The sequence below is a fragment of the Lycium barbarum genome, chromosome 8, assembly GCF_019175385.1.
Source record: "Lycium barbarum isolate Lr01 chromosome 8, ASM1917538v2, whole genome shotgun sequence".
Classification (NCBI taxonomy): domain Eukaryota; kingdom Viridiplantae; phylum Streptophyta; class Magnoliopsida; order Solanales; family Solanaceae; genus Lycium; species Lycium barbarum.
In genome coordinates, this window is record NC_083344.1 from 129,257,795 (window position 1) to 129,270,624 (window position 12,830).

Sequence of the window (12,830 nt, forward strand, 5' to 3'; positions counted from 1 at the left end):
TGTTTGGATTCCAAGCGGGATTTTCCGAAAATATTTGGTGCGAATCTAAAATTTAAGGAAATGTCACGTGCTGTTGATGTGAGTGCTGATGTCACTCGTGCTTTATGGACTTCTCTATTTTTGGGCACTTTTTCCTTTGGGCTTTTTCACATGTGGCAGTTTTTTTGCACGGATTGTCCTTTAAAGGCGCTCGTCTTTAATTTTCGCCCTCAAATTGCTGGTCTTTAATTTTTAACCTTCCATTAAAAAGTGATCGAAATTACTTTGAGATTTTGGGTTTGAATTCCTGCTCAATTAAAAAAAATATCGCAAGGCAAGACTTAGTGAAAAAATTCTACCTTAAGGCAGATGTTTGTCTTAAGGAGGCAAAAGTTTGCGTCAAGGCAAAAATAAAAATAAAAACTTTTGCCTTAAGGTGAAAAAAGAAATTGTTTTACTCTGCTGGAATTCTGCCTTACGAATTTTTTATTTTATTTTTTATTGAGCCGGGGTTTAAACCCGAGGTTCAGAACCTCGGGACATTTTAAGCGAAGAAAAAAAATTAAAGACCAACAATTTTAGGGTCAAAAATTAAAGGCCACCCCTCAATAAGGACAATCGTGCAAATTGCCCAATATTAACAGCCAATACCCGTAATAGGCCCAAAATGTGTAGAAGTCCTAACTCCTAAGTGGTTGATTTAAGTGATTCTTTCTGGGCAATTCGCACGATTGCCCCTATTTTGGGGTGGTCTTATAAGGTATAACTTCTATAGTTCTATGACAGAAATTTCGCGAAATCTTGCCTTGCGATTTTTTATTTTTTTTTACTGAACTGGGGTTTGAAAACAAAAATTCAGGATATTTTTGACCACCTTTTTAGGCAAATGGCAAAATTAAAGACCAGCACCTTTGAAGGACAATCCGTGCAAAAAATGATTCTTTCTTATCAGGTTATCATTTAGGTTTTTCTCCTTTATCTTTAAAAGTTGGAGAAAGTATGACTTTGAATAGTATGAATAATCCTTTTGGACAATGTTCAACTCTGGTTCAGTGTTTGCTTATATAGTGCTTAATTTTATTGATAAAATTGTCGATTATGTCTAGCGTTTGTGATAGCTAACAATATTTTAAATCGTGATCTAATATTTTCACATAAATTTTCCGGTTTGCTCAAAAAGAGTCTTTAGACCTGATCTAAATGATCCATAAATTATAAGAGAAAAATCAATTACTATATATCCCAAAAAGCGGCAGCCGACGAAAACTTTACGTCCAAAATTTTAATGGCAGCTAAAACTCCTAAGTTAACATGCACCTTTGTGACAAAAATCTTGAATTAATATTTTACAAGTAGTGAACAGGGGTCGCTCCAAGGGGAGGTTAGTGAGCCTCTGCTTTAGGCCCTCAAAAATTTGAGGCCCCCAAATTTTTTTATTAACAGTAAATTTTATGATTTTATTTTCGCTTTAACAATATTGAAGTTTGTTTCAAAAGTTTAAAAAATATATAAAAAATAAATAAAGAAAGAAAAAAACTAATAACTTTTGTAATAGAAGTATTTTAGAAGTTTAATTTAAACTACCCCGTCTTTATATTAGTAAATAAAATTTTAGGCAACAAGATCCAACAAATTGTATTGCAATCACATGCATAACATCTTATTAAATTGAAGTAATCCTTACTAATATAAAATAATGACAGTAATATTACAATGTGAAGTTAAAAGCTTTATTTCTTTAAGAAAACTATATTACAATCAACAACTATGAACAGAAAAAAGAAAAAAAGCTTAGGCCTCTCATTAAAAATTGTTTTTAGGCTACTAATTTTATTGGGTCACCCTTGTTTGCATGCATTGGGTCGGAATGTGCTACAAAAGAAAAAAACTTTGTGAATTCTTTCTATTTTAATTTAGAATTTATATTTGAAAATTATTCTTGATATTAATTATTTATTATTTCTCTTGTTTTGGGAATGGTGCAGTCAAATAGCCCAAGCATTTGAAACAATACCCCAAGTTGCAATTTCTCAAAACGAAATTATGACGGAGACGGACAATAAAGTCTAAAGTTACAACTTCACGATGCGAGATGATACAGTTTAGTTTAAGCATTTTGTTATATATTCTATAAGGGTGGCAAATGGGTCATTTGGGCTGAAGTTGGGCTAATCAATATGGGTGAATAGATAGAAGGGCTAATGCCTAACCCTGTCCAAAGAGTATTTGGGCCAAAATGGACTAGGTCAAGATGGCTAAATAATGGGTCGTAACCCAATCCGCCCAAGTTGACTCAATTCTTTACAATATTCATAACTTTTAAACAAACCAAAAATCAATTTTTTTAAAAAACAAATTATAAATTTATTTTTTCAAACTATACTCAAATTTTGACACAATGCATCCTTAATTTTTCATACACAAAATTTTGACTGATATTTTTAAGTATTGAGCAAAAAATGAAAAATGAAGATTCTTATATTTTGTAGTGTTATGTTTTGTAAATAAAAAAAAGTATCGTTATATTTTGTAATAGAGTCTTAAGTAGGTAGTTTATGTCAATTTTCCCAATAATGAATGGGTCAATTTGGGCTAAAGTAATGGGTTGATTTGGGCTACCTTGGATAAATGGGTTAAGTTGGGCTAGCCTAAACTTAGCCCATCATAATTGTATGTCGGGCAATTCGCAGAATTGCCCTTCTTTTGGGGTGGTCTTTAAATTTTGCCCTTCGGCTAAAACCCATGGGTTCCAGGTTCGAACCCCCCCCCCCCCCCCCCAGAGTTAAAATTTTAAAAAAAAATCGCAAGGCAGAGTTTAAATTTCACTATGCCCCCATCGGCATATACTTGTGAAGGAACTACCAAAGTTATGCCGGACCCGGCATACTTATGCCTTATGGGCAGACTTGGCATAACTCCCGGCATAACTTTGGTAATTCCTTCACAAGTTTATGCCGGGTCCGGCATAAAGTTTGCCCATTAAAAGTTTGCCCCCACCAGCATAAACTTGTGAAGGAATTACCAAAGTTATGCCGGACCCGGCATACTTATGCCAAGTCTGCCCATAAGGCATGAGTATGCCGGATCCGGCATAAATTTGATAATTCCTTAACAAGTGCATGCCGGGTCCGGCATACACGCGACCCAAACCTTGCCTTGCAATTTTTTTTTTCATTTATGTTTGAACGGGGGTTCGAACTCAGAACCTCATGATTTCTGCGTGAACGCTCAGAGTTGCAATGCGAAGGGCAAAAATTAAAGACCAGCAATATGAGGGGCATAATTTAAAGATCACAAATATGAGGGGAAAATTTTAAAGACCACCCCAAAAGAAGGGCAATCCGCGCAAAAAAATGTTGTATGTCATGTCCAAACCCATGAAAATCTGGGCGGGTCAATTGGGCCTGGGCCACAATTGCCACCCCTAATATTCTACTTCATCAACAAGAAAAAAAAATTAGCATATTATCATTTTTACTAAATTATGTAGGACCGTTTCTTTTTAAATTCTTCTAAAAAGGAAGAGAAACTCATTTTATGAGAAAAATATAGTAAGGTTTCAAGTTTTGAGACGATGGGGTTCTTAAATGCTCTTCAAGATACAGTTAAGAGTTATAAATCGGAAATAAGCTAGTCATTCTCGCACATGACTTTGTTTCTCGTCATGTGTAATTTCAGTGAGAGATCACATAATCTGAGATATATGTAATTTTATATTCCTGTTTTAGTTTTTATTTTTATTTTTCATTAATAGAATTGTGATTGTTTTAGTGTTTCTTTTTTTTTTTCCAATGAATTCAGAGAAAATTCGAAATGGCTTTATCATGCCTTTTTTTTTTTTTTTTTCGAAATTCAGTAAAAGGATTGTTCTTCTATGATGCACCCAATCAGTATTTTGATTCAAAAGTTGTTGTGCTCTAATATGCCCTCCCATTATATGTTTGTTCAAGAATTTAGCGATAGGTCAAGTACTATTCGAAGTATCAATGACTATAGTCTAATAAATTGCTTAAACCATAGGGATCAACGGGGCGAACAAAATTATGTTGTGCCGTTAGGGCCTGTTTGGAAAGCCACCTGGTAATTGGAATTGGTGTAATTACTAGGGTAGTAATTACACAGCCTAGTAATTACATAGTAGTATAATTACAACGACATGTTTGTTTGTCATAACGTAATTACAGTGTAATTACAAGCGTATTGTTTGGTTGCACAAGTGTAATTACACAGTCAGTTTAATTTTAAAATAAATTTTAATTATAAAAAATTTAAAATTAATATTTAAAAAATATTTCTTTTATAAATGATATTAAATTAGTTATTTAATAACACATTGTTTCTTGAAAATATATTAATTGATAATCATATATTTGTAACTAATACTGTAACAAAAATAATTGATATATATTTTTCAAATTAATATTTAATTTTAATTAATTATAAAACTTAAAAGAAGACTTTTTTTGTGAGAGAGTCATGGATTGGATGTTTGACAAAAAAATAATATTAATAAATATAATGCCATAACATTATTCAAATGTTTGACACAAAAAATCCATCAAATGTAAGTGAAAAATATAAACAACATGCAATGTGAAAGAAAATAACTTAAAATTGAAAATATAACCTAAATTCAAAATCCAAAAGAAAACGTTCAACATAATACTCTTATGTCAAATTCCAACATTACATAAGTAAGTTCCAACGTAACTTAAGTAAATAATTCAAAAGAAAGGAAAAATATAAGTCTATAACCTCATTCACAATGAAATTCTACTTTAATAACGTCACTCGTTATATGTCAAGTTTGTTAATGACTCATTCTTTCCAATATTAAGATGTGTAGTTTCAACTATTAGAATAATAACACGGTTATGCTAAATGAATAAAATAAAATAAAATACGAGCAATTACATGAAATCACAAGAAGTAAAGGTTGGAAATGAGAAGAAAGAAAATGAAAAATAAATAATATAAAAAGAAAAATACATTTAAAAAATAAAAATAATTCAAAAGTAAAAATAAAAAAGAAATTAAAATAATAGAAATCAAAAATATTAAAATAATAGAAATTAAAAATAAATTAAAAATAAAAATAAATTAAAGTAAAAAAATAAACAAACTAAAAAGAAACTCTGTAATTACGGGGTGTAATTACACCCAATTCTCAGCCCCCCCTTGAGAATTGGAGAGTGTAATTACACCCTGTCAATTACACCCAATTCTTACCTAACTGTGTAATTACTTGGTCAAACAAACAAACCAAACTGTGTAATTACATCCATTTCCAATTACCTGGGTGGCTTTCCAAACAGGCCCTTAGAGATTTTTTGATTCATAAAAAACAACGATGGAACCTGAAAGTCACGTGTTGTGATGAGACAGCTGATGTCACTCATGTTTATGGACTTTCCTCTTTAACGGCTTTTTATCCTTTGACACGTAGGAGTGAAAAATTTCACGGTTTGCCCTTAAATGGGCTGGTCTTTAATTTGAGATGATTACACGACAATACCCATCGGGCATCTAATCTACCAAATTTTCTTATCTTTACCGACTTAGCCAAAATAGCCCCAATCTTTCTTCTGTCCTCAGCGGCTCAGCCTCTTACGTCCTTCGCTTCTCTTGTCTTCAGCTTCTTCTCTTCACCTCTTACTCTCTCTACGAAGGATGAAGATTGAATTGGATAAAGAAACTTAATGATTTCCAACTAAGTAGCTAAAAGAAATAATCAAACAATTAAAGGAATCACATACAACACATTCTTGAAAAGGAGAACGAAAAAAATTTACCCGTCTTAATCAGTTTTTTCATTGTCAGCACTAAGGAACTCATCAGCACGAGTAGGGGTGCTCATGGTCCGGATTGACTCAGTTTTTGGTTAAAATCAAATCAAGCCAATTAAGTCTATTTTTTTAAATATTTAAACGAAACCAAATCAAACCATTGTAGTATAGATTCTATCAGTTTTATCGGTTTGATTTTATTTTTTGGGTTTTTGCGGGTTTTAAGAATGTATTTTATAATACAAAAAACCTCTGAATTAAAGGGTAAAAGTTAAGGATTTGACCATGATCCATTCAAATTTAAGAATCTTCTTAATTTGTTCATTATCTTTATTCAGGTACAAGCCTATAGGTATGGGTATAAACTCACATAAACATAACATCTACTTTTTATGATTCCAATTACCTCCCTACATATAGCCTTTTGATAGTACACAGCTCCTCAGAAATTTTTGTTATCTAGACTCATTGTGTTTATGAAGCACTGCGAAGAAAACACAGAAGTTAAAACTGAAAACAATAAACAAAAAGAGCCATCAACTAACACTTTTTTAATTCCACTTGCCAATTTCCCTTTAATTTGCTACGAATAAAATGTTAGCTTAGTAATTCAGATGACACGTCTTAATAATTAAGGGAAAATACTTGCAATAGTTATGGATATATTTATCGGTTTGGTTCCGTTTGATTCGGGATTTTTTTAGTTTAACACCAAACCAAACCAAATGTTGTCGGGATTATTATGTCGGGTTGATTATGTTTTCCGGTTTCATTTGAACACCCCTGAGCACGAGTGTCTTGACGTCAAAAGGATTTGATTATTGTAATTTGACTTTTTGCTCCAAAAGTTTTATTTTTTTGAAATTCAAGTTCGTGTCATGTCTATCTAAATGATTTTTTTTTTTATTTTTTATGAAGAAGCAGTTTCATTAAAAAGACATCAAGTACATACCTACAGAACATATACATTATCCATACACTGTAATTGAGTTGTTTTGTGTGTTTATACAAAGCATATATATTATATATACAGAATACAGTAATGTCTATATATAGTTAATTAACTATACAAAACAAATACATTATCTATACACTGATGATATAGTGGGCTATATCGGCTGCAAACTAAATGTATATGCCGTATATATGGATCATTTCCTCTTGAGTATTTGATATTTGGGAAATTCCCGAAGATCAATGACGCACAGTTTGAAACCCAATAGATAGTGAATTCGCTTTTCTCGAAAGAGTTTGAACCCATAATATGCGCCTAACCACCCTCACGTTATGGTTATCGCTTGACCAAAGCCTGATACCAAAAAAGAAGTCTTTTACTGTTAGAAAATTTTAGATAAGCATGCAATGCAAACATACATAATTAGCTTGATTTCTTTGCTGGATTTGTCTGTGGTATCTGAATATTTTTTCGATACCCGCCCTAAGCCAATTTGATTATAACAGTTTCTCGAATTAGTTGCTGGATTTCGAGGTGCATTTTGCATCTTAATAGCCATCAAATTGAGAAAGTTATCGGTATTTTAGTTCATTTTGTTTCGAGAACAAGTCTTTAATCCATTCTGGTTATATTTGGACTCTGGAGCTGCTCACTGTTCAGCCTAACCTTTTGGCCAGAAATGGGTTACAGCGCCCATATTCTTGTGTTAAATTTGATCTATTTTGTCAGATATTAGTATAGTTTTTGGACCTTATTTATTTCATAGAAAACCATAAGCATGGCAGATTGAAATGGACTCTTTTAACGGAAATGGCTCAAATATGCCATCAACCTATTGGAAATGACTCATTTATGCCACTTATCAATAGTTTGGCTCATTTATGTCATCGCACTATCAGAAATAACTCATTTATGCCACTCATCAATAGTTTGGCTCATTTATGTCATCACCCGTTACCAAAATGACTCATCCATGCCATTTTCATTAACACCGGTTTTATAATACTATATATGACACATGACCTCTCTAATTAGAGGACTACATCGTTTAATTAAACCAGTCCAATTTTAAATCTCAAATTAATAAAAAAATCCGACCCATACACCCTACCCACACAACCATAATCTAATTGGAGGCCACGTGTTATATCTGGTATTGTAAAACCGGCATTAATGAAAAATGACATGGATGAGTCATTTTGGTAACGGGCGATGACATAAATGAGCCAAACTATTGATGAGTGGCATAAATGAGTCATTTCCGATAGTTCAATGGCATAAATGGGTCAAACTATTAACGAGTGACATAAATGAGTCATTTCCAATAGTTCAATGACATATTTAAGCTTTTTCCGTTCTTTTAATAACCAAGAAATGCCCGAGGATTAATGTTACTATTCGAAATTCGATGAATCACGAGACTGCTCCTTCATCCTAGCAAAATTCGAACCTATGACGTGTGTATAGCCTATATATCTGCGCTCACTAGACTAAAGCCATGAGATGAGGCAGATAGACTGAAAAAGAACTCATGAAATGCCCTTCATCGACACATCACACGCTTTGTTCTTACCACTAGGCCAAAGCCGTAGGCTAATGAACTAAAATATATTACGTTACTACTATAACAGTCGGAATAGAACATATTCTAAAATGACATGATAAAGGAAATGTTAGTTATCCAGTAAGTAACCAAAAACCAGCATTTGAACTTATAAATATAGCGGTATACATTTAAACCATGTTGCTGGAACTTTCCTAAATGTTGCCGTATCCGTGTCGGATCCTCCAAAATAATGCCGTAGGCATTTTTAAGAGTCCGAGCAACATAGCATTTAAAACATCACACTTTCCCTCCATATTATGATTCAAAATTTGATGAAAAAAGGGTCCAACTATTTACGCCGGCAGATTTTGAACTCACGACGTGCGTCTAATCCACACATCTGCACTCACTTCAATAGACTAAATACACGAGACCAAATAACGACGACACCAACAACATACCTAGTGAAACCCCACCAAGTGGAGTCTAGGGAGGGTATAATATACTCAAACCTTATCCTTACATTGGGAGGTAAAGAGATTGTTTCCGATAGACCCTCGGCACCGGAGACGAGAGAGACGGACTAAGAAATCTCATGATTGTGCTCTTTAGACCAAAGCCCTTGACTGATGATCCGAAAATGTATTATTACAGTCATAATAGCAAATATTCTAAAATGCCATAATAAACGAAATGTATTTATCCAATAAGTTACCAAAAGCCAGCACTTGAACTTAAAAATATAGCAATAAGTACATTTTAAACCATCACTTCCCCCCCCCCCCCCCCCCCCCCCCCATACTATAGAGATCTCATCAAAACAAGTTGTTTTCTATTATTACTTCACCTTAAATCCTCAAAAAACTCTTTTTAACAAGATCCAATATTACTCTATCCCCCATAAACAACAAAACAAATCTAAACAGGAACCTCATAGGATCAAAATAAGAACAATTCTGAAATAAACAGGAACCTAATTTAAGCCTTCTTCAAGTCCTCATTGACATCCCCTTCAATCCCTTTCCCATTCGACGATTTCTTATCGGAATTGATCCTCCGATCACCGGAATATTTAGCCTTACCGTTCTCTGCTCCACTTGTCGGAAAATTAAACGGTCTTGAAGCTATTTCAGATCTTAAATCATTCAGAGCATTTCTTAACAACCCATTTTCAGCTTGTATTGTCTCCAACTGCTGCTTCACATCCAAACAAGCTTTTGCCACATCAGCATTTTCGGTCTTCCCTTTCTTCGAATCATCTTTCGACACGTGTGCGATACCGATCTTATTCATCACCAACAACGGACACCGTCTAAACGAAATACCCTTCGGCGACCCGAATCCGGTGGGCCCCACTATAACAGTATCCGATTCATCCGCCGGATGACCCGCCGGAAACCTAAGACCCCACCGGAAACTCACCACCGCACGGTTTCTCACCGGAAAACAAGTCCGGGCACTCACCGCCGTGCCGGAAAACAAGTTTTCTACAGCTCCGGCGACCTCAGATTTCACCGGAAAACCACCAAATTCCGTTTTCAAAACCGGCGTCTCGAAATTCGTGCCCAAACTCTTTGTTAAAGTCGAAGATGAGTGAGATTTCTTGAAGCAAAAGTCACCGAAATTGGGTTTGAAGTGAATGAAAAAACTAGGGTTTTGATTATTCCCAATTAGATTGAATTCAGCACTCATAGTAAATGGGCTGGATACGGGTGACCCGAAATGTCCAATACCCGTTTTGAAAACAAAACTAAACGGGTTACCCGAATCATTTGGACGATAAGCGAATTTTAAAGAAGGACCAGAATCGAATAAAGTGCCGATACTTAGAGATAACTCTTTTGATTCACCAGCAACGATACCTGATTGGAAAGGAAAGTTTAATATGCTTAGAGGAACTTTAGCTCTGATTAATGGTTTTTGTTCCTCGCGAAATTTGATTGAAGCTTTCATTGTTTTTTGAAAAAAAAAAAAAAAAAACCAATTCACTTAAGGGAAAAAGAGAAAAAACCCAAATTTTGGATTTGGAATTTTTGTTGGAGTGACGAGTAGAGAAAGTAGTGAGGGTTTATATAGGGTTGGGAAAACGGAGATTCCGCTGAACTGAGCTGGCAATTGGATGCATTATTGGATTTGAGTCTCAAATGATGAATGTGTTTTTTGGCTTATTTGGTAGTCTATGTACGAATTTACCCCTAATCAAAATTAATTTATTTAAAGCAAATAAATAAGGATTATTTTATAAAAACTCTCTTATTTTGTTTTCCATCGGGTATTCGGTCCCGCATTGGAGCCCAACTCAATTTGAATGGCATACTGCAGCGCTATTTTTAGAGTCGTCGCTCCGGACAAAATTTTTTGGGGGATCCTAACCACCCCACTATAACTCATGTTGGTCTATTTTATTAAAAAAAAAAAAGAATTTGCTATTAATTTTTACATAGGGGCAGATACACCGTGTAATATACGAGTTCGGTAATAGCTTTAGTTCAGGTTCTGTATGTGTTGAGACAGAACAACAACAACAATAATTGTAGTCACAATGTTATGATCAGCTACAGGGGCGGAGCTAGGTAGGCTCCAGGGGGTTTATCTGAACCCCCTCGGCAAAAAATTACAGTGTATATACAAGATTAATTTTTTTTAATGTATATATAGTAGATGTTGAACCCCCTTGGCTTCTTTGTGTATTTACTTCTTTATATTTTTGACCCCCCCTAGGTGAAATCCTAGCTCCGTCACTGATCAGCTATATGAATCTCACGTTTATATTTAAACTCAACAACAACAACAACAACAACAACAACAGCCCAGTGAAATCCCACATCTTGGGGTCTGGGGAGGGTATAATGTACGCAGACCTTACTCCTACCAAGGTAGGATGGTTGTTTCCGAGAGACCCTCGGCTCAATAGAAGCATAAAAAGGGGGTCAGATAAGGTTAAAAGATTTAAAACGATATTGCAATGAAATAATGCAAACGACACAGTAAAACAGGATAATCAAGGAATTCAAAGCGATATGGAAATGCAAATCACGAAAGCGGCACAGATAAAATAGAGTAATCAAAGTACAGAAAGTAGCAAATAATAACATAAATCAAAGCACAAGAAATTATAATGCGCTAATGCGCCTACTAATAAGGAAAGATAACGAGACTTATATACTAGCCTTCTACCCTAATGTGGGTCCTCCACACCTTCCTATCTAAGGTCATGTCCTCGGTAAGCTGTAACTGCGTCATGTCCTGTCTAATCACCTCTCCCCAATATTTCTTTGGCCTACCCCTACCTCTTCTGAAACCATCCATGGCTAACCTCTCACACCTCCGCACTGGGGCGTCTATGTCTCTCCTCTTCACATGCCCAAACCCTCTCAGTCGCATTTCCCGCATCTTGTCTTCCACCGAGGCCACTCCCACCTTATCCCGAATAGCCTCATTTCTAATCCTGTCGCTCCTAGTGTGCCCACACATCCATCTCAACATTCTCATCTCGGCAACTTTCATCTTTTGAACGTGAGAGATCTTAACTGGCCAACACTCCGCCCCATACAACATAGCCGGTCTAACCACCATTCTGTAGAACTTGTCCTTCAGTTGTGGTGGCACCTTCTTGTCACATAGCACTCCTGAAGCTAGCCTCCATTTCATCCACCCTACCCCAATACGATGTGTGACATCATCGTCAATCTCCCCGCTGCCTTGCATGATAGACCCAAGGGTTTATATTTAAACTCATTTTATATTATTATATATGTGTTGAGAATTCCACTAAAAATGTGTATATACGCTGTGAATCAAGTAGCGTAAGTGGGTTAGGGGTTGTTGGCAAGCGAAGGATCACAAAAAAGCATAAACTTAAAATTTTGGATCGGCATGTATTTTTACACCGATATTTAAGTCTTTAACTAGATGTAAAAGAACACCAAACCTAATAAAAATTAATTATTGGAACTTTACTGTGTGAACTCTCGTGTTTAAACAAAGGACAAGAAATATTATTGATGGCTTTTCAGGAATTTAGCAAATATCTGATGATTTGGATTTGTATAAGTAGGATTTTAGAGGGAAATGCTGTTTTAGTATATTTTTGAAATTCAAATTTTGTATTGGCTGCCTGCAACTTAGGAAATTTGTAGCCACTTATCTTATCTGTATTTGGTTGGATGCTGATATGATATCAACTTAAATTTGAACTTTTCGGAATCGGTTTAATTTTTAAAGATATCTCAGCATCTATAATTTGACATCTGAAGTAATTGGGTAACTGATTAAAACTGAAGACACGTTTGGAAACATGTTTGTGAAATTTGAAATTGGATTTGAAGTTCAGATTAACTTTTGAAAAATTGTGTCAGTTACATTACGTTCACATTTTGCTTGTTTAAATATTTAATTAGTTGCCAGAAAAAAACATCAATTTATTATTCTTCCACGCTCCATAAACAGCTTCCTAATAGGGTCCCATTTTTTATAGGTACAGTCAAACCTCTCTATAACAGCATCCGCATTTTATAACAATCAAATTTTTTCGGAATCGATTTTTATGTTATATTTCACTTCT

General features: G+C 34.7%; 1 protein-coding gene across 1 annotated transcript; it reads right to left on the minus strand.

Annotated features, from left to right (window-relative positions):
- Window positions 1-9,078: 9,078 nt before the first annotated feature.
- LOC132607384 (uncharacterized) lies at window positions 9,079-10,316 on the minus strand. Its single transcript, XM_060321324.1, has one exon. The coding sequence runs from the start codon at window positions 10,217-10,219 to the stop codon at window positions 9,245-9,247; it is 975 nt and encodes a 324-aa protein (XP_060177307.1). The 5' UTR covers window positions 10,220-10,316; the 3' UTR covers window positions 9,079-9,244.
- Between the last annotated feature and the right edge of the window lie 2,514 nt (window positions 10,317-12,830).